The sequence below is a fragment of the Mixophyes fleayi genome, chromosome 10 (genome assembly GCF_038048845.1).
Source record: "Mixophyes fleayi isolate aMixFle1 chromosome 10, aMixFle1.hap1, whole genome shotgun sequence".
NCBI lineage: Eukaryota > Metazoa > Chordata > Amphibia > Anura > Limnodynastidae > Mixophyes > Mixophyes fleayi.
In genome coordinates this window covers 59,721,305-59,742,442 of record NC_134411.1, presented here as the reverse complement: position 1 = coordinate 59,742,442, position 21,138 = coordinate 59,721,305, and the positions used below count along the sequence as shown (strand labels likewise).

Genomic DNA, 21,138 nt, shown 5'->3' with positions numbered 1-21,138 from the left:
GACCGTTTCTTCAGCGTGGGCTGTTTGGAGGTCATGGAGCTCTGCCTATGGCATCTGGAGTTGGACCACAAGGATGTAAGAGACACGCGCGTGCGTAGAGGTCGCATGTGCAGTACGCTGCACAGATTGCCGGGAGCGCTGACTCCCGTTTATCATACCACCTGTCAGGAGGAAGGCAGGTGGAAATCGTTACCCTGCTATGGACACACTTTGATGATGTCAGGGCAGGCACCTTTCTTAAGCAACTGACGCTGTTTATATGAGGCTCATTGTTGGTTATAGTTGGATGTATGCAGTAGGACCTAGCAGCTATCTGAATACAGTGCTCTATTGACCAGGACCCCGCCCCAAAAAAGCTGAAGGACACCCCAAGGTAAGCCCTTAGGGGCATATTCAATTGTTGGCAGAAATCTGGCACTCCGCACACTATTACCGTTATTACGGTAATAGTGCGCGTAAATACGGTTGTTATTATTATTATTATCATTTATTTGTTAGGTGCCACAAGGTTTTCGCACCGCCGTACACAGCACAAACAGTACACTATACAGGGTAAAACCATACAGAACAATAAACACAAAGTACCAGAACTTCAGAAACTCCAGGCAGGCAAATACTGTAAAGACGGAGCGGAAGAACAGGTGTGGAGACAGGAGGGGAGAGGGGCCCTGCTCATACGAGCTTACATCCTTACGGTAGTTTTCTCGCTGGATTTCAGCTCGCGGCTTAGGGAGCTGCGAGCTGAAATCCAGCTTAATATTACCGTAATAACGGTAATCGTTTTAACGCCGCAGGGATATTCAACAATTGAATATGCCCCTTAGAGTGGGTGTTTGTGTATTTTAGAATAGGTTACTTAGTACCTTTTTCTTCTATTGTTTACAGTACCTCTGTGGAGCTTGTGCAGGGAAAAAGAAAATGTAAAGTGTGCAGCTTGTGATGGCTGTTTGTGATGGCCGATTGCCGAAAGACTGCATTGATCCGTTATGTGTGTCATGCACCCCTGAAACTATAGAAGACCTGGCCCCCCAGAACAATTCAAACAGTTATTTTTGTGGATGGTGAAGGCGATGCAGGATTTTTAGGCCCCAGAGCAGGGAGCAAAGAGGGACAGGACTCCAATAGCTGAAGAGATGGTGGACGTGAGGCCAGGGCCATCCACTGAAACACTCAGTTCCCTTCAGGAGTGGGATTCCAAGTCAGATAGTGAGGCTGAGGTGAAAGAGGATACCAGAATGTTTAATTTGGATAATGCTGTATTTGTTATACTTGAGCATATTTAAAAATCTCTAGGCATTGAGGAACTGACTGTTCCGGTCAAACCACTGGATGCATTGTTTTCGGAACACCAAGTGAAATCTAGAGTGTTCCATACTCATAAGGTGATAAAAGACTTGATCTCTAAGGAGTGGCAAGCCTTAGACAAAAGTCATCCTAACATGGGGAGACTGAACCGCATGTACCCTTTCCAGGATGAAGATATGCTTAGATGGTGTGCGGTACCTAAGGTGGATTCAGCCATAGCAGGCTTATGCTCAAGGACCACTCTCCCATGGGATGATGGGGGATTATTGGAAGACACCATGGATAGGAGGATGGAGACTTCCTTCAGGAAATTACACATCTCTTTGGGCATAACCCTAAAGTCTGGGATAGCCATGGCTTCGGTAGCTGGAGCTCTTAGGTTTTGGGCCAGCACATTGCATACAGATATCGAAGACAGAATAAATAGATTGTACCTTCTAAAGTCCTTAGAAGTTATGCAGAAAAGCATAGGTTTCTTGAGTGAAGCCTCAACGATTGTGTTCTCTTCCAAGAGCATGGCCTCGGCAGTTGTAGCAAGAAGGGCGCTTTGGTTGCGTCCATGGGCGGCAGATCCCCAATCCAAAAGCCATCTGACAACGCTTCCACATGAAGGTAATTTCTTGTTTGGGGAGAAACTAGATAATCTGATGCAGAGGCTAGCAAGTGATAGTGCTAATCGTCTACCACAAGACAGAAAGGGGAAGACGGTTCCTCGCTTATTCTCCAGGGCAACAGTTTAAAGAAACTCGCGCCTATAGGCCTGGGAGACAGTTTTCCATACACCAAGATAATATGGGAAGACAGTCCTTTCAGCCCTTCAGATCAAAAAGGGGGAAACATAGACAGCAAAGAAACCAATAACTATCTGCAGATCCAGTCTCCACTAACTCCAGTGGGTGCAGGATATCACGCTTTGCAGAAATTTGGAATCGGACCACACAAGACAAATGGGTCCAGGAGATAGTCACCAGGGGATATGCCATAGAACTTCATACCTGGCCAAAGGGAAACAGATTTGTCCAGTCAAGAAGTCTCATGTTCGTCTTAGAACAGCAAGCATTGGAGGAAAGCCTAAAAGGCCTTGTGAAAACAAAGGCTATTGTGGCGGTGCCGACAAATCGGGAATACATGGGGTTCTATTCCAAACTGTTCCAGAAAGCATCGGGTGCCTTCAGAACGGCACTAGGCTTACGAGCTCTCAATTGCTATGTGCAAGCAAAACACTTTCTGATGCAGTCTATCAACTCAATCCTCAAGGCAGTAGAAACGGGAGATTTTCTGACGGCGATAGATTTAAAGGATGCATATATTCATATGCCAATCACGTTCCATCACCAGCAGTTCCTGAGGTTCTGCATTCAAGGACGCCACTTACAATTTACTTGTCTTCCGTTTGGCCTTTCCACGTCTCCAAGAACATTTACCTAAGTTCTTATAGTTCTCATAGCGGCACTCAGGGAGAGAGTAGCTTTGTGGCCGTATCTGGATGATATCCTGATTTCGGCAAAGTCAGAGGAAATGGCCTTAGAGGTTACATCCCTTGTAATCTGGTTCCCGCAACAACACGGTTAGTTAATCAATGTATCAATAAGCCGTCTGATACCCTTACAACAGCTAGTGTTTCTAGTAGTGCAAATAAATACAAGAACAGACAAGATCTGTCTCTCTCAGGAAAGTTTGGACAAAATCCAGTCGCTGGCGCATCAAGTCCAGATTCAACATCGAATTTCAGCACGAATGTGTCTTCGCCTTCTAGGAATGTTTTCCTCAACAATCCTTCCATGGGCAAGATGGCATATGAGAGATCTTCAATCAAACCTCTTTGCAGAATGGGATCGTACAGTGGGGCCTCTAGATTCCAAAATCAACCTCTCAAGGTCGGCATGTCAGTCCCTGGATTGGTTGAAGCTCCGAGGCTTGAGAAAGCAAGGTGTGTCTCTCTCGATACCAGACTGGTGTGTTCTTACCACAGACACCAGTTCAATAGGTTGGGGTGCTCACATGGAAGGTATGGTCAGGCAGGGCACTTGGGAGACGAAGAGAGACTTCTCCAGGGGAACATCTTGGAGATGAAAGTGGTCTGGCATGCAGTCCAGTACTTCCAGTCCCATCTACGAGCCAAACATCTGCGAGTATTCTCTGACAACAGGACTGTAGTAGCTTTTATAAACAAGCATGGTGGTACCAAGAGCAGAGCAATGCTGGCCGAAATAACCACACTAATGGCATGGGCAGAGACTAATTTGAAAGCCCTTTGCGTGGCAGGCAAAGACAACATGGTGGACTATTTAAGCAGACACCATGTCCATCAAGGAGAGTGAGAGTTGCACGAAGAGGTCTTTCAGCTCATAATACACAGGTTTGGAAATGCCAGAAATAGACCTGATGGCCACAGGGAGCAATACCAATGTACCCCTCTTCTTCTGTCACAGTGACAGCATGGTCCTAGGGATAGATGCCCTGTCAATGAAGTGGAACTTCAATCTGGGGTACGTGTTTCCTCCCTTTCCAGTCATCCCTCAGGTACTCAGGAAAATAAGGAAGGAAAAGTTGTAGACGTTAGCAGTCCTCCTGGTGTGGCTGCATCGCCCTTGGTTCGCGGTAGCACGGAGGATGCTGCTGGAATATCCATGGCTGTTGCCGGTCAGACCAGATCTCATACATCGGGGTCCGGTTCTGCATCCAAATCCGGCCTCCCTTGGTTTGATTGCGTGGAGACTGTTGAAATCACCAAAGGTGTTTCAGACGAGGTAATAAACAATCTAATTCAGGCAAGGAAAATAAGCTCCTCTTTAATCTTATTACAGAATTTGGAGAAAATTTATTTGTTGGGCGGTGAACATGGCGAAGGATCCCATGTCCGCCAGTGTTCCAGATGTGTTAGAGTTTCTTAAAGATGGTTTCGTTAAAGGACTAGCACATCTACATTAAAGGTGCAAATATCTGCTGTTAACATCCTTCTTGATACCAAGTTGTCATCTCAGGATCTTGTCTTCCAATTCTTTCAGGCACTAAAAAGGTTACGACCAAAAGTAAGACCATTCTTAGCCCCTTGGGAGCTTAATTTTGTCCTGGATGCCTTAACTACTGATCCCTTCGAACCATTGCAGGATATTTTGAGGTCGAATCCGGAGTATCTTCCCAAGGTTGTCTCTTCCTTCCACATCAATCAAGAATTGGTACTACCTTCTCTCTAACCTCATCCCACTAATAGAGATGAGAGGTAACTTCATACTCTAGGTGTGTTGAGAGCTATATCTACTTACATTGTCAAGACGGAAAATCTTAGGAAGACAAAGCAACTATTTGTACTCCTTGAAGGTCCTTGCAAACCCACATTGGTGAAGTGGATTAGAGAAGTGATTGCACAGGCCTACAGCGGGTAAGGGAGTGAGGTCCCTAAGATACTGAAGGCGCATTCAACTTGGTCGGCAGCAACCTCCTGGGCACATAGAACTTAGGCATCGGCAACAACATCTGTAAGACAGCCAGATGGTCGTCAATGCACACCTTTTCTAAGCATTATCTGCTTGAAGTTTCAGCCTCTACGGAGACACAGTTTGGGAGAAAGATTCTCCAGCAAACGGTGTAAATAAATTTTTGTTTGACTGTATTAAGGTGTTGGTTTTTATTGCCTTCCCGACTATTGTACTGCTTTGGTATATCCCATTGTAAGGGCTGCCATGAAGTAGGGAAAGGAAAATTGAGAATCATACTCACCGTTAATTTCCTTTCCTTGACATACTCCATGGCAGCCCTATATTTTCCCACCCTTATTCTGTAGTTATGTATAGGACGGCTTGGGAAGTTACGAAAGACACTGAGGAAGAGGAGGAGCTGCCTTATATAGGATTCAGGTGGGGCGAATCTTTCCTTTCTACACTAAGCCGATCAGGGTATTAACCCATTGTAAGGGCTGTCATGGAGTATGTCAAGGAAAGGAAATTATCGGTGAGTATATTTCTCAATTTTCTTTTTTAATAAGGTTGGATTCAACAGCATTTGAGAAGGCACAAAGTGACTCTTAGTGAAAGACAAAGCATCAGTGTCAGGAATGACACCTGAAAACAAGTTTATTGCCATCAACAATCTTTAATCAGGGATTGTGTCAAGCTACTAAGGATGTTTTCCACTACCTGTTAGGCTAATGGCTCTTGTCATAAACTTGCAGAACTAGTGTTAGAGGTTAGGGCAATCAGCAAATGAGCAAAGTCAAAATAACAAGCCAAATGTCCACTCCATTCACTCCACTCCACTCACCACTAGTTAACACCCATGAACTTTTGTCCTTTTTATTATCTCTAATGAGCCTCCTCCTGTCGCCAGAAAATAAAAGGTCAAACGTCTTACAATCCTCTTACCTATCTTTCTCTCTCTGCTTCTATTAGCCGGTGATATATTGCCTAATCCAGGTCCCCCACACTCCTCACACACACATACATCAGAACACTACCGCTCTATAGCAAACAATAAACATATCACCTGTCTCCCCTCTATTCTAAAGTCCTTTAAATGTGCCCTTTGGAATGCACGCTCTGTTTGTAACAAAGTTACCTCTATACATGAGCTCAAAAAACCTCAACCTTCTGGCAATAACAGAAACATGACTTACGCAATCAGATACTTCCTCAGCTGCAGCCCTTTCACATGGTGGCCTCCATCTCACCCACACCTTCAGACCGGGACTACTTTTCTCCCCACAGTGCACATTCACAGTTCTACCAAATGTCCCAGCACTCGCATTCACAGCTTTTGAAGTACATGCTATTCACATTTTTAATCCATTCTCTTTACGTGTAGAGGTGATCTATCGCCCCCCCTGGAGTACACCAACAATTTATTGAGGATTTCTCTACATGGCTCCCTCATTCCTTATCTTCTGACATCCCCACCCTCATCCTGGGTGATTTCAACATCCCCATTAATAACCCACCTTCCAAAGCTGCTTCCAAACTACTCTCTGTAACCTACTCACTTGACTTCTCTGTGGATTGAATCATCTACTCATCAGGATGGCCATTGCCTTGTGTCAGACGCTGTCCCTGCGCCTCCTCGTTAGGCAGGGACGGACGTCTGTCTCCTTCTGAGCGCCCCGTTGCCAAGCAACGGGGGACTCGTTTTCCGGCGGCGGTGTGCGAAGGCGCGCCAGTCGCCATGGCAACGGGACGCGCTTTTGGAACTTCCTGTCGGCGGTCAGAGCGTCTGACCGCCGACCCGCTGCCCACCAATGAGGACTGACCACTCCCTATTTATACCCTGCTCTGACACCATTAGGGTGCCGGAGCAACTAGTTTACTAGTCTCCAGCGTTCCAGCTTACAGTTTCTTCTATTGCCTGACTACTCCTGTTTCTGACCCGGCTTCCTCTGACCTCGCATTTGGATCTCCCTTTTGCCCTGCATTGTATACTCCGGTTTAACCTCGGCCTGCTGACACCTCTTTGCCTTCTGATTTGGTACTTCATCTGCCCGCCTGGATTCTGACTGCCTGCACGACCACGAATAGCCCACCATCTCGCAAGTAGCTACCTGGGAGGGCTGCGACCTGCACGTCGCCGCGAAGTCCAAACTTCCTTGCGGGGGTCCCTGGTGAATACCGGCGGCGTGTTAGACTCCGCGCCTCCTTGCGTAGCTGTGTCAATACTTGCAGGTGCTGCTATCTCCACCGTGACAGCTTGCTCTGGCCATATCAACCGAAACATCTAACGAACCTTCTGCTCGAGACCTTCTACTCCACCTGGCTCATAGAGTTGAAAAACAGGAGTCCGAACAAGCGCAGTTGCTCCAATGTTTTCAAGGAGTCGCTGCACGTCTCGAGTCCCTTCAGGCATCCGTGACATCCGCTCACAATATTCCCGTGACGACCGCGGCTGTTGCTACCACCTCATCGTCTCCTGTTGTGGCGTCCTCCACTTCATTGAGACTTTCCCAGCCGGATAAGTTTGATAGAGAGCCTAAAATGTGCAGAGGATTTTTGAACCAGTGTCTCATCCACTTAGAGTGTAATCCATCGTCCTTTCCCTCTGAACGCATTAAGGTGGCCTTCATCATCTCCTTATTGTCCCGACAAGCTCTAGCCTGGGCCTCCCCTCTGTGGGAACGAAATGACCCGATATTATCCAACGCTTCTACCTTTATTGAGGCCTTCCGAAAGGTGTTTGACGAGCCCGGTCGCATATCCTCCGCTGCCTTCAGCCTACTAACTCTTCGCCAGGGATCTCTGACAGTCGGTCAGTACGCAATCAAGTTTCACACCTATTTGTCTGAGCTTAGTTGGAACAATGAAGCCTTGGTGGCGACCTTTTGGCAAGGACTGGCAGATCGAGTCAAGGATGAGCTAACTTCTCGGGAACTCCCTGCAGATCTGAATTCCTTGATCTCCCTGTGCAATAGCATTGATCTACGCTTCCGTGAACGTACCCAGGAGCGTTCTGCTACCCGACGGACCTCTACTCGTCTTGCTCCTCTGTTTCAGAACCCGGGACCTTTGGAGGAACCCATGCAAATCGGCCGGTCCCGGCTTTCCCCTGAGGAATGTCGGCGACGCTTCAAGCAAAATCTTTGCTTATATTGCGAGGATTCTGGTCACATTATATCTTCTTGCACCAAGAGACCGGGAAACGCCCCCTCCTAGTCGGTGGCAGGGAGGCCGACTTAGGAGTTGGAGTTACTACTCCCTACTCTGCTTCTGGCACTGATTGCCTCATGCCCATTTCCCTGGATTCTCCTGTCAGCCCCTTCGAGACCTTAGCCTTTGTGGATTCCGGCTCTGCCGTAAATTTCATCTCCGCCACTCTGGCATCGCAACTTCAATTATCTACTCTGAAATTGCCTCAGCCATTATTTCTCACCGCGGTGGATGGGAATCGGATCATCAACGGTTCGGTTTCCCACATCTGCTCTCCCATTCAACTGACGGTAGGGGTGCTACATTCTGAAGTCATCGAGTTCCTGGTTCTTCCTCGTTCTGTTAATACAGTCATTCTAGGATTACCTTAGCTCCAGCTTCACTCACCCCAATTTGATTGTAATCGTGCGATGGTTACCGCTTGGGTCCCACAATGTTTCAAGTCCTGTCTGTCTGGCCTGAGACCCGGCTGGTCCTCTCTCCCTTGTCGCCTGACATCACCTGTGATTGAACTACCTTCTGCATATCTCTCCTATCAGGATGTGTTCTGTAAGGCCGCTGCCGAGACCCTACCTCCTCACCGACCCTGGGATTGCACTATTGATTTACTGCCCGATAAACCACTTCCTAAAGGTAGAATCTACCCTTTATCCCTTCCGGAGAACTCCGCTATGTCTACTTATATATCTGAGAATCTTCAGCGTGGATTTATCAGAAAATCTACTTCACCCGCGGGCGCGGGATTCTTTGTCAAAAAGAAAGATGGCTCCTTACGGCCTTGTATTGACTACTGGCGACTGAATGCCATCACAGTCAAAAACAGATACCCGCTACCGCTCATCTCTGAACTGTTTGATAGGATCGCTGGATCTCAGATCTTTACTAAACTAGATCTGCGGGGGGCGTATAATCTCATTCGTATACGTCCCGGAGACGAGTGGAAGACTGCGTTCTGTACTAAAAAGAGTCATTTCGAGTATATAGTGATGCCTTTCGGATTGTGCAATGCCCCTTCTGTTTTCCAATCTTTTATTAATGAGATTTTTCAAGACCTCCGCTACATCTCTGTAGTAGCTTACCTGGACGACATCTTAATCTTTTCTTCAGATTTGGCCAGCCATCGTGGTCATGTAAGAGAGGTCCTGTCCCGTTTACGAGCCAATAAGCTTTACTGTAAGCTAGAGAAATGTGTTTTTGAGATGCCACAGATTCCCTTCTTGGGCTACATCGTGTCGGGGGGCGGTCTGCAGATGGATCCTGTCAAGTTATCTGCAATCCTCAAATTGCCTAGACCTATGGAACTGAAAGCTACCCAGAGATTTATTGGCTTCACCAACTATTACCGGCAGTTCATACCACAATTTTCCTCCATTATCGCACCCATTACCGCTCTGACCAGAAAATCAGCCAATCCTCAGGTCTGGTCTCCAGAGGCTGTCTCCGCCTTTGAAGTACTCAAGAAAGCCTTCTCGTCTGCCTCTGTGCTTGCTCAGCCTGATCAGAACAAACCATTCCTGGTTGAAGTTGATGCTTCTGCAGTAGGTGTCGGGGCAGTCCTTTCACAGGAGTCCATTTCAGGAAAATTACTACCCTGTGGATTCTTCTCTAGGAGGTTCTCTCCCTCTGAGTCTAACTACGGCATTGGAGATAAAGAGTTACTAGCAGTAAAGTCTGCACTTGAGGAATGGCGTCATCTTCTGGAGGGTGCCCGCCATCCAGTTACCGACCACAAAAACCTCATCTACCTTCGGGATGCCCGGTGTCTAAATCCCCGTCAAGCCAGATGGTCCTCATTTTTGCCCGGTTCGACCTCATACTAACCTATCGTGCCGGTTCTCTGAATTCCAAAGCTCTTTCTCGTTCCTTTGATATCTCTGACTCTCCACCCACTGCTGAACATCCACCGCTTTTGGAACCTTCCTGTATTGTGGCCATCACCCGTACTCCCCCTGTGGGTTGTTCCTTCCTAGAGCCTCATCTACGCCTAAAGGCGCTCCGTTGGTCCCATGCCTCTAAGATCGCTGGTCATGCAGGTACAGAGAAAACCCTCTCGCTGCTATCACGACATTACTGGTGGCCAGCTGTCCGTACGGATGTTCGGGAGTTCGTAGCCTCATGCTCTACTTGTGCCCAGAATAAAGTGCCAAGGCAACTTCCCGCAGGACTGTTACAACCTCTTCCTATTCCTGATCATCCATGGTCTAGCATCTGGATGGATTTCATCACTGATTTGCCACCCAGTAGTGGCTTCAACACCATTTGGGTCACAGTGGACAGATTTTCCAAGATGTTCCATTTCGTTCCTTTAAAAGGTCTTCCATCTGCATCCAAATTAGCACTAATCTTCATTAAAGAGATCTTTCGTCTCCACGGGTGTCCTCTGGAAATAATCTCTGACCGGGGCGTCCAGTTCATTTCTGGCTTCTGGAGGGCTTTCTGCAAGGCTCTAGGTATTGGCCTCAAATTCTCCTCTGGGTATCATCCCCAAACTAACGGCCAGACGGAGCGGGTAAATCAAGACCTGGAATCTTTTCTTCGCTGCTTCTCATCACACAACCAATCTAATTGGAGTCTTCTGCTGCCTTGGGCCGAATTCACTCACAACAACCATATCCATTCTTCTTCTGGATTTTCCCCCTTCTTTACTGTGTATGGGACTCATCCTACTCTTCCCACGTTCTTTTCCGCACCTTCCACGGTTCCTGCCGCCCATGCTATGACACAAGATATGGCTAAAATATGGGCTTCCACTAAACAGAACCTTCTATGATGATCAGCGGAAGACTTATAATGACGTCCGGATTTGAGAAGAGTTGTGCCGGCTCTCCAGGTGGGGGACAAAGTGTGGCTGTCCACCCGGAATCTGAAATTACAGGTTCACTCCATGAAACTGGCACCTCGCTTTATTGGACCTTTTTCGGTGACTCAAGTAATTAATCCAGTTACTGTTAGACTCCAACTCCCTCCTGGGATGAAGATCCATAACACCTTCCATATTTCCCTCCTTAAACCGCTGGTCCTCAACAAATTTTTTCATACCTCTACTGTTCCTCAAGCCATTCCAACTACTATGGGCGATGAATATGACGTTAGTCAAGTCCTTGCTGAACGCAAATTCCGAGGTCGATTACAGTACCTAGTACACTGGAAGGGCTTCAGCCTGGAAGAGAGATCTTGGGTTTTCAAAAAAGATTTGCATGCCCCTAGTCTGTTAGCCGCCTTCCTTAAACGTCGCTCAGTACCTGATGTTTCCCCCAATTGTGAGGAGGGGGGTACTGTCAGACGCTGTCCCTGCGCCTCCTCTCTAGGCAGGGACGGACGTCTGTCTCCTTCTGAGCGCCCTGTTGCCAAGCAACGGGGACGCGCCTTCCGGCGGTGGTGTGTGCAGGCGCGCCCGTCGCCATGGCAACGGGACGCGCTTTTGGAACTTCCTGTCGGCGATCAGAGCGTCTAACCGCCGACCCGCTGCCCACCAATGAGGACTGACCACTCCCTATTTATACCCTGCTCTAAAATCATTAGGGTGCCAGAACAACTAGTTTACTAGTCTCCAGCGTTCCAGCTTACAGTTTCTTCTATTGCCTGACTACTCCTGTTTCTGACCCGGCTTCCTCTGACCTCGCTTTTGGATCTCCCTTTTGTCCTGCATTGTATACTCCGGTTTGACCTCGGCATGCTGACTACTCTTTGCCTTCTGATTTGGTACTTCATCTGGCCGCCTGGATTCTGACTCTGCCTGAACGACCACGAATAGCCCACCATCTCGCAAGTAGCTACCTGGGAGGGCTGCGACCTGCACGTCGTTCGCCGCGAAGTCCAAACTTCCTTGTGGGGGTCCCTGGTGAATACCGGCGGCGTGTTAGACTCCGCGCCTCCTTGTGTAGCTGTGTCAATACTTGCAGGTGCTGCTATCTCCACCGTGACACCTTGATCTTGTGTTCTCTAGACTATGCTCAGTTTCTAATTTCCTTAACACATTCTTCCCCCTGTTGGATCATCACCTTATCAGCTACACACTCAACCCCACTGTTCAAACCTTTCTATTGTCTAACTTCGCCAAGCACCACATACCCGCAGAAATCTTAACTCTATTGATCTTCAAAATATTTCCACCTCTCTCCAACACCTTCTCTCCCCTATCTCTACATTCTCCTCCCCTGAGATGGCAGTACCTCATTTTCACCAAACCTTAGCAACTGCCCTTGATCAAGTGGCTCCAGCGACTCTTCATACTAAACGTTGACTTCGTTGTCAGCCGTGGCACACTACAGCAACGAAAAATCTTCAAAAACTTTCTTGTAAATCAGAACGTCACTGGTGTAAATCTCGTACCTCTAATGACTTCTTCACATATACTACTATCTACCGCTCCTATTGAAATGCTCTGCACACTGCAAAACAAACATACTTCCAATCTCTCATCTATGCTCAGGCTTCTAACCCCAAACGCCTTTTCAATACATTTAAATCTCTTCTCAATCCTCCCACCCGAAACCCTCCGTCTACTATCAGTCCCAGGATCTTTCTTCCTACTTCAAGAAAAAGATTGATAAGATCAGACTAGAAATGGTATCCTCTTCCTCGACAAGCAGTCAGCTCAGTTCCTTCCCACCACCCTCTGACACCCTCTCTTCATTTTACCCCACAAATGAAGAGGAAGTTTCTACTCTCTTCTTATCTTCCTACTCTACCTCTTGTCCTCTTGATCCTATTCCCTCACAAATTGGTAGATCCCTGTCTCCTGTGCTCATTACACCTCTAACTAAAAAATCTGTAATCTCTCGTTCTCTACTGGCATCTTTCCATCACTATACAAGCACACAGTGATTACTCCTATTCTGAAAAAACTAAATTCTGACCAAACTCTATCTCAAATTACTGTCCCATCTCTCAGCTCCCGTGCCCCTCCAAGCTTCTAGAGATACTGTCACAAAGAAAATTGAGGCACCTGCGGGTATTGGCACTGCTACCCTAGGAGGCGCAGAGTCTAACACGCCGCCGGTCTTCACCAGGGACCCTCGCAAGGAAGTTTGGACTTCGCGGCGAACGACGTGCAGGTCGCGGCCCTCCCAGGGAGCTACCTGCGAGATGGCGGTGGTAATCGTGGTCGTATAGGCTGTAGTCAGGAACCAGACGGGCAGATAAGGTACAAAATCAGGAGGCAGCGGATAGTCAACAGGCCAAAGGTCAAACCAGAGTGGATGATGCAGGACCAAGAGATAATCCAATAGCAAGGTCAGGGAGATCCGGGTCGATACACAGGAAATCAGAATATAGACTATGAAATAAACACTGGATGCTAGAATGAACTAGTTGCTCTGGCAACCATAATGGTGCCAGAGCCATCTTTATATAAACAGAAGAGAGCGCTCATTGGTGGCCAGAGGGAGGCGGTCAGACGCGCTGACTGCCGACAGGAAGTCGCGCAGCTCATTCCGTTGCCATGGCAGCGGGCGCGCATGCACGCGGCAAGCCCTGAAAGGAGCGTCTCCGTTGCCTAGCAACAGAGCACTCCGTAGGAGAAAGACGTCTGTCCCCGGCCAGCGGGGAGGCACGGGGACGGCGTCTGACAGTACCCCCCCCACCCTTTTTATTAAGGGAACCACAGGACAACTGTTGTTACTTCAAGAAGGCAGACAATAATCGTGGGGCATGTAAATCTTCTTTAAAGATCCATGATCTCTCCTCGGGTCCGAAGCCCCTCCAATGAACTAAACACTGAAAACGTCCCCGAAGTTTGCGTTCGTCCAGAATTTGGCTGACCTCATATTCATCCCCAGTGGTAGTTGGAATAGCCTGAGGAACAGGAGAAACATGAGAGAATTTGTTAAGTACCAAAGGTTTGAGCAAGGAGATGTGGAAGGTATTATGGACCTTGATGTTAGAGGGGAGCCGGAGTTTAAAGGTAACAGGGTTAATAACTTAAATAATCGGAAAAGGTCCAATGAGCCGAGGTACCAACTTCATAGAACGAACACAAAGTATGAGGTTCCTAGTGGACAGCCACACCTTATCTCCAACCTGAAGAGTAGGTACCAGTCTTCTATGAAGATCAGCAGACGATTTGTATCGAAATCCAGACTTTAGTAGATTTTCTCTGGTAGAGTCCCAAAGTTTGGCCATATCACGAGTCAAAGCGTGAGCAGCAGGAACCGTGGGAGATGAAGAGGAGAATGTGGGAAGAATAGGGTGAGTACCGTAAACAATGAAGAAAGGAGAGGATCCTGTGGAGGAATGCATATGATTGTTATGGGCAAATTCACCCCAAGGCAACAGAAGACTCCAGTGGGACTGATTGTGGGATGAAAAACAACGGTGGAACAATTCCAGATCTTGATTTACCCGTTTAGTCTGTCCGTTGATTTGTGGATGGTAACCAGAAGAAAATTTGAGAGTAACACCTAAGTCCTTGCAAAATGCCCTCCAAAATCGGGATATGAACTGAACGCCACGGTCAGAGATTATCTCTCGAGGACACCCGTGGAGGCGAAAGATCTCCTTGACAAAGACTTGTGCCAATTTGGAGGCGGAGGGTAAGCCTTTCAGAGGAACAAAATGGGCCATCTTCGAAAACCTGTCCACTGTTACCCAGATGGTGTTGAAACCACAACTAGGAGGCAGATCTGTGATGAAATCCATAGAAATGCTTAACCATGGTTGGTCAGGAACGGGAATGGTTTGTAGTAGACTCGCGGGAAATTGCCTAGGAACTTTATTCTGGGCACACGTGGCACAAGAGGCTATGAACTCTCGGGTGTCTGTCCAGATGGTAGGCCACCAGTAGTATCGGGACAGTAATGAAAGAGTCTTCTCTACCCCGGCATGTCCAGTGAACTTGGAAGAATGTGCCCAACGAAGAGCCTTCAGATGGAGGTGGGGTTCCAGGAACGAATAACCGACAGGTATGAGTGATTGCTGCTATACAAGAAGGTTCAATCACACGTGGGGGTTCCACAATGGTTGGGACATCGGAAGTGTCAAATGACCTGGAGAGAGCATCAGCCTTGGAGTTTACGGAGCCGGCACGGTAGGTAAGTTTAAGATTGAACTTGGCAAAAAATGAAGACCATCTGGCTTGGCAGGGATTCAAACAACGGGCATCTCTGAGATAGATAAGATTTTTATGATCAGTGAACACAGTAACTGTGTAGAGAGCGCCCTCGAGGAGGTGGCGCCATTCCTGCAGTGCGGATTTGATTGCGAGTAGCTCTTTATTACAGATGCCATAATTTATCTCAGAGGAGGAAAATTTTCTCGAGAAGAAGCCACAGGGCAGAAAGCTACCAGAGATAGATTCTTGAGATAATACCGCCCCAGCACCAAAAGAGGATGCATCAACCTCCAAGAGGAAAGGTCTGTTTTGGTCTGGTTGAGCGAGCTTCGGAGCCTAGAGAAAAGCTTCTTTTAGTAGTTCAAACACAGTGATGGCCTCTGGGGATCAATTCCGTGGATCGGACGACTTCCGAGTAAGGGCCGTGATGGGAGCAATTATAGAGGAGAAGTGCGGAAATAAACTGCCGGTAATAATTGGCGAAGCCAATAAATCTTTGCACAGCCTTTAGTCCTAAGGGTCTAGGCCAGTTGAGTATTGAGAATAGCTTCTCAGGATCCATCCGGAGGCCAGCTCCAGAAACAATGTAACCCAGAAACGGAATTTGTGAGGCCTCAAACACGCACTTCTCAAGTTTGCAGTATAGATGGTTTGAACGTAGACGTGATAGGACCTCTTTGACATGTAGACGATGAGAAGTCAGGTCGGGGGAAAATGTAAGAATGTAGTCTAGGTAGGCAACGACGGAGACGTAGAGAAGGTCTTGGAAGATTTCATTGATAAAGGATTGAAAAACTGCTGGAGCATTGCAAAGGCCGAAGGGCATAACAAGGTATTCAAAATGACCCTCTCGAGTTCAGAAGGCAGTTTTCCACTCATCTCCTGGACAAATACGAATGAGGTTATACGCCCCACGTAGATCTAGCTTAGTGAAGATCTTGGATCCGCTGATCCTGTCAAAGAGTTCCGAGATAAGTGGCAGAGGATACCTGTTTTTGACAGTGATGGCATTCAGTCGCCGATAATCAATGCAGGACCGTAGGGTTCCATCCTTCTTCTTGACAAAAAAGAATCCCGCACCTGCGGGGGACGTAGACTTTCTGATGAAGCCTAGCTGAAGATTCTCCGAGATATAGGTGGACATCGCCAGATTCTCAGGAAGAGATAATGGATAGATTCTGCCTTTAGGTAGTGGTTTATCCGGCAGTAATTCAATGGCACAATCCCAGGGGCGGTGAGGAGGGTGGTTCTCTGCAGCGGCCTTGCAGAATACGTCTTGAAAAGCGATGTAAGGAGAAGGTAAGTCCATATGTGAAGACAACAAATCACAAGGAATAGATAGGTGTCAGGGTTTGACACCTGACAAACAACGTCCATGACATTGGGAGCCCCATGAGGTAACCATCGCACGAGTCCAGTCGAACTGGGGGAGTGAAGCTTGAGCCACAGTAGTCCTAAAATAACGGAATTCACAGACCGAGGAAGGACCAGGAACTCAATTTCTTCGGAATGTAGCACCCCTACCGTCAGCCGAATAGGAGAGGCAATGTGGGAAACAGAACCATTGGAGATGAGAGAGAGCGGCTGAAGCAATTTTCTGTTCGATAATTGGAGTTGCGATGCCTGTGTGGCAGAGATGAATTTCCCGGCAGAGCAGGAGTCCACAAAGGCAGAGGTCTCATAGGGGCCAACAGGAGTATCCAGAGATATAGACATAAGGAAGTCAGAACCGGAATTTGTATAGGGAGTTGTAAAGCTAACTCCTAAGTCGGCCTCCATGTTACCAATTAGGAAGCAGCGTTTCTTGGCCTCTTGATGCATGAAGATAGAACATGACCAGGTTCTCCGCAATACAGACAGATTTTGCTTGAAACGTCTTTGACGTTCTTCAGGGGACAAGCGAGAATGGCCAGTCTGCATGGGTTCTTCTGCAGGACCAGAATTTTGGAACAGGGAAGCAAGGCGTGGAGAGACCCGTCTAGTAGCAGAGCGTTCTTGAGTTCGCTCCGGGAAACGCAGATCAATGAGATTGCATAAGGAGATCAAGGAATCCAGGTCAGCAGGGAGTTCACTTGACACTAATTCGTCCTTGACACGGTCTGCCAGTCCTTGCTAAAATGTTGACACCGACGCTTCATTGTTCCATCTGAGTTCGGAAGAGAGCGTACGAAATTGAATGGCATACTGACCGACTGTCAGAGACCCCTTGGCGAAGGTTCAGGAGACTGGAGGCGGCAGATGATACCCGGCCGGGCTCGTCAAAAACTCTTCGGAATGCCTCAATAAATGAAGATACATTGGAGAGGAGAGGGTTATTCCGTTCCCAGAGGGGAGAGGCCCAGGCTAGGGCTTGTCCGAATAAGAGGGAGATGATGAAGGCCACTTTTACCCGTTCAGAGGGAAAGGATGCAGGATTACACTCGAAATGGATCAAGCACTGATTCAGGAATCCCCTGCACTTCTTATGTTCTCCATCAAATTTGTCCGGAGGAGAGAGTCTCAGAGAAGTGGTAGACCCCACTATGGAAGCAGAGGGGGTGACTGCAGCTCCGGAGGTCGTAACCGGTCTGGCCTGAAGGGACTCAAGTCGTGCAGCAACTCCTTGAATGCATTGGAGAAGCTGCACCTGTTCGGACTCCTGCTTTTCCACTCTGTGAGCAAGATGGAGGAGTAGGTCCTGGGCCGATGGTTCATTTTGGCGTCTCCGTAGACATTTTTTGGGCCAGAGCAAACTCACAAAGAAGATTGCGGCACCTGCGGGTATTGGCACTGCTACGCTAGGAGGCGCGGAGTCGAACACAAAGCCGGTCTTCACCAGTGACCCCCGCAAGGAAGTCTGGACTTCGCGGCGAACGACGTGCAGGTCGCGGCCCTCCCAGGGAGCTTCCTGCGAGATGGCGGTGGTAATCGTGGTCGTATAGGCTGTAGTCAGGAACCGAATGGGCTGATAAGGTACAAAATCAGGAGGCAGCGGATAGTCAACAGCCAAAGGTCAAACCGGAGAGGATGATGCAGGACCAAGGGATGATCCAATAGCAAGGTCAGGGAGAGCCGGGTCGGTACACAGGAAATCAGAATATAGACTATGAAATAAACGCTGGAGGCTAGAATGAACTAGTTGCTCTGGCACCATAATGGTGCCAGAGCCATCTTTATATAGACAGAAGAGAGTGCTCATTGGTGGCCAGAGGGCGGCGGTCAGACGCGCTGACCGCCGACAGGAAGTCGCGCAGCGCTTCCCATTGCCATGGCAGCGGGCGCGCATGTGTGCGGCAAGCCCTGGAAGGAGCGTCTCCGTTGCCTAGCAACAGAGCGCTCCATAGGAAAAAGACGTCCGTCCCCGGCTAGCGGGGAGGCACGGGGACGGCGTGTGACAGATACTTGCCTACACTCACCTCACAAACTTCCTTTCCACAAACAACCTATTGGATCCTCTTCAGTCTGGCTTTCGTTCTCAACACTCCACAGAGACTGCGTTGACTAAGGTTGTCAATGATCTGATCAATGCTAAAACTAAACGCCATTACTATCTCCTAATTTTTCTGGATCTCTCAGCTGCATTTGACACCGTTGACTACTCTCTTCTTATACAAGCGGTACAAGCCCTCTCTCTACTGCAAACTGGGGTGAAAAGGCATCTTTACCAAACTGCTCAAGCAGCCACTTCTCTAGAAATTGCTCTGGGGCCGATCCCTCTGGCTGCTCCTGCATGCCCACAAAACGGACATTGCTTCTCCTCAAGCCTCCTTCCATATCCACCAACTTGGTTTTACATTGAGAGACCTGGGCCGCCAAGCTTGCAACTCTCCTTTCACTGGTGCAGATGCATCTTCCAGAGTAGAAATACGATTTTCAGTTTCACCAACCCTTTCACGTATTTTTTGTAATTCGTGTCTCAGCAAAGAAATATCAGCTTGGACTTCGCCAATCTTATCTGTGACCCTTTTTTCCGAAGCTGTAATGGCAGGTAACACTTGTTGGATAGAAGATGAGTCAGCACGATCCTGCCAAGTGGTATCAGAAGGGGGTTGAGCACCAGTCGCTGGGACTTGCACTTCCCCTGACGAGGAGGAAGATGATTGACGGGCAAAGTGCTCAAGCCTGGTAGCAGGTGTTTGCCCATGCTTTCCCATACTTCAGACTGGCAGTAGGGCGTTTTATAAAAGAGTATCACCCTGCAGTATCCGGGTAGAATATTCCAAAATTTATTAAAATATTATTCCACAAATATTCTGGAAAATGCCACGCCAGTATAGAGATGTTCTTTGCAGAGATATTGCAGGATATTATCGTGCTTAGTTATTACTTCACAGTGTCAATAATGCAAATCTATGGCAAGCAGTTATATTTCTGCAAACTTTGCAAAACTGTAAAGCGATTCAGATCAAGCAGGCATCCATTAGCATTTTCAACATACACAGCAAGGTAATAAAATGGCGGTCACTCCACCACAGGAGCCCGCAAAACCTGGCGCCACCTAATTCAGGCCTTCAGGATATATACAATTCCCAGATTCAGCCCAGGAAAGGAACGTAGAAGCAAATAATCTCCTTTTACCTCTGTACCAGGGACAGCGTTGAGACAAAATCGATCCCCTTCTCCTGGAGACTGCAGCGTCCACCTCGCACGAGTATAGCTGCTTATTGTACTGTGCTGCAGGGAGTATTAACTCTGTCCCACTCAGTAAAGCTCCCCTCTCCAGCTGGACTGCCTTTATACGGGTACCACGCTGACCCTCCACTATTTCCAGCCTGAGTTCCAAATTTAGGCCCTGGCTTCTGCTGAGGAGTAGGCCCTGATATACAGGCTGTCAGAATAGTCTCACCGCTGGTGTTTTTAGATGCTGTGATTCTTCTCAAAGAAGGTCACCATCATCTAGCAGCCTTCCACAAATAGTATAGAGATCTTTGGCAGCAAGAACCAGCATTAATCAGGATAGCTATATCAGATTGTGGAGGAGAGCAAGAACTACACGTCCTACTCCATACTACTCCAAGCCACACACCCCCGCCTCACTTATGTTTAGTCCAGTCAAAACAGTCTATGAAGATTCCATTTTTCAGTTCATTGGATCTTTCACACATTCTCCACAACACAACTGTGTGCCTAGCTATTCCCCAGAACTTGTTGCCTCATTATGTATACTCTACTGTCCAATGCTCCCACATCAGATTTGTTCAAGAATTCCAGTGATTGGTGGACAAGCCCCCCCCCAAAAAATAAATAAATAATCAAATTAATAGATTAGAGTAGACCGGCTTAGTGTCATCAACTGTAGGTTGGCACCCTAAGTGCAACATGCCCTTCTGTACCATTATTAATGATTTGGGCTTCATAGTGTATGCACTTTCTTGTAGATAGTGTTAGACTTGCATGCTTACTCTGCATGATGACAAGCTATAACTTTAAAGAGTGGCTTTGAAGGAGCTAAGCAGTTTCAAAAGTAACTTTGTATGGCTGCTAGGATGGTATATTGAAGGTTTTGAATATTCACAGTATGTCCATCATTAATGTTAACACTAATAACTATAAATATTATTATTTAGGGAGGCATGGGGGCAGCTCTTCTATCGAGTCCTGAAAAAATTGAGAAGGTAAGTTAAATTTTAATGCTTTTTTGTTTTTTGTTTTGTTATCTGTATAATACAGTGGCATCTAACATCATCTCTAGAACAGGGAGATTTGATCTTTTATTTGTTTTTTCCCTGTAATCAAAATAATTTAAAGAGAAATATTTTTATGTGATAAACCGTAACCGTGCTATCACTTTATGGCAGCCTCTAAACTACAGAGACTGAAAAAAATATAAATGAGAGGAGACACTATTTATTTCCCTATTTATTTGTATTTCTCCATCATCCATTCTGGGGGACACTGCTACCTTGGGGTTGTCTGAGGGCGTTGGAGTTGGCACTTAAACAGTTAAGAACTAAACTTGCTGCTGACTCCTCCCCTCTGCAATCCCATCCACCCCAGTAATGTCTAAGTGCCCAAGGAGTTGGGCTGCGTTTGGTACTGCTTAGCAGTACCTGCTGTTTAGTGTTAGATTTTATTATTTTTTATTAGTTTTCAAATGTGTAGGTGAGGTTTTAATGTTGTTAACATTTTTTTGCTCATAGATATTTATAATGGAGCAAAGTTCCGTTCCTTTAAGAA

General features: G+C 47.4%; 1 protein-coding gene across 4 annotated transcripts in view; it reads left to right on the top strand.

Annotated features, from left to right (window-relative positions):
* The window catches only part of DUS2 (dihydrouridine synthase 2), a 326,095-nt gene that overhangs the window by 88,096 nt on the left and 216,861 nt on the right, over positions 1–21,138 (top strand). For all 4 annotated transcript variants that reach the window (XM_075188820.1, XM_075188819.1, XM_075188822.1 and 1 more), the window contains exon 7: positions 20,529–20,576. In XM_075188820.1, coding sequence (XP_075044921.1) covers positions 20,529–20,576 — 48 coding nt within the window. The remainder of the gene's footprint in view (positions 1–20,528; positions 20,577–21,138) is intronic.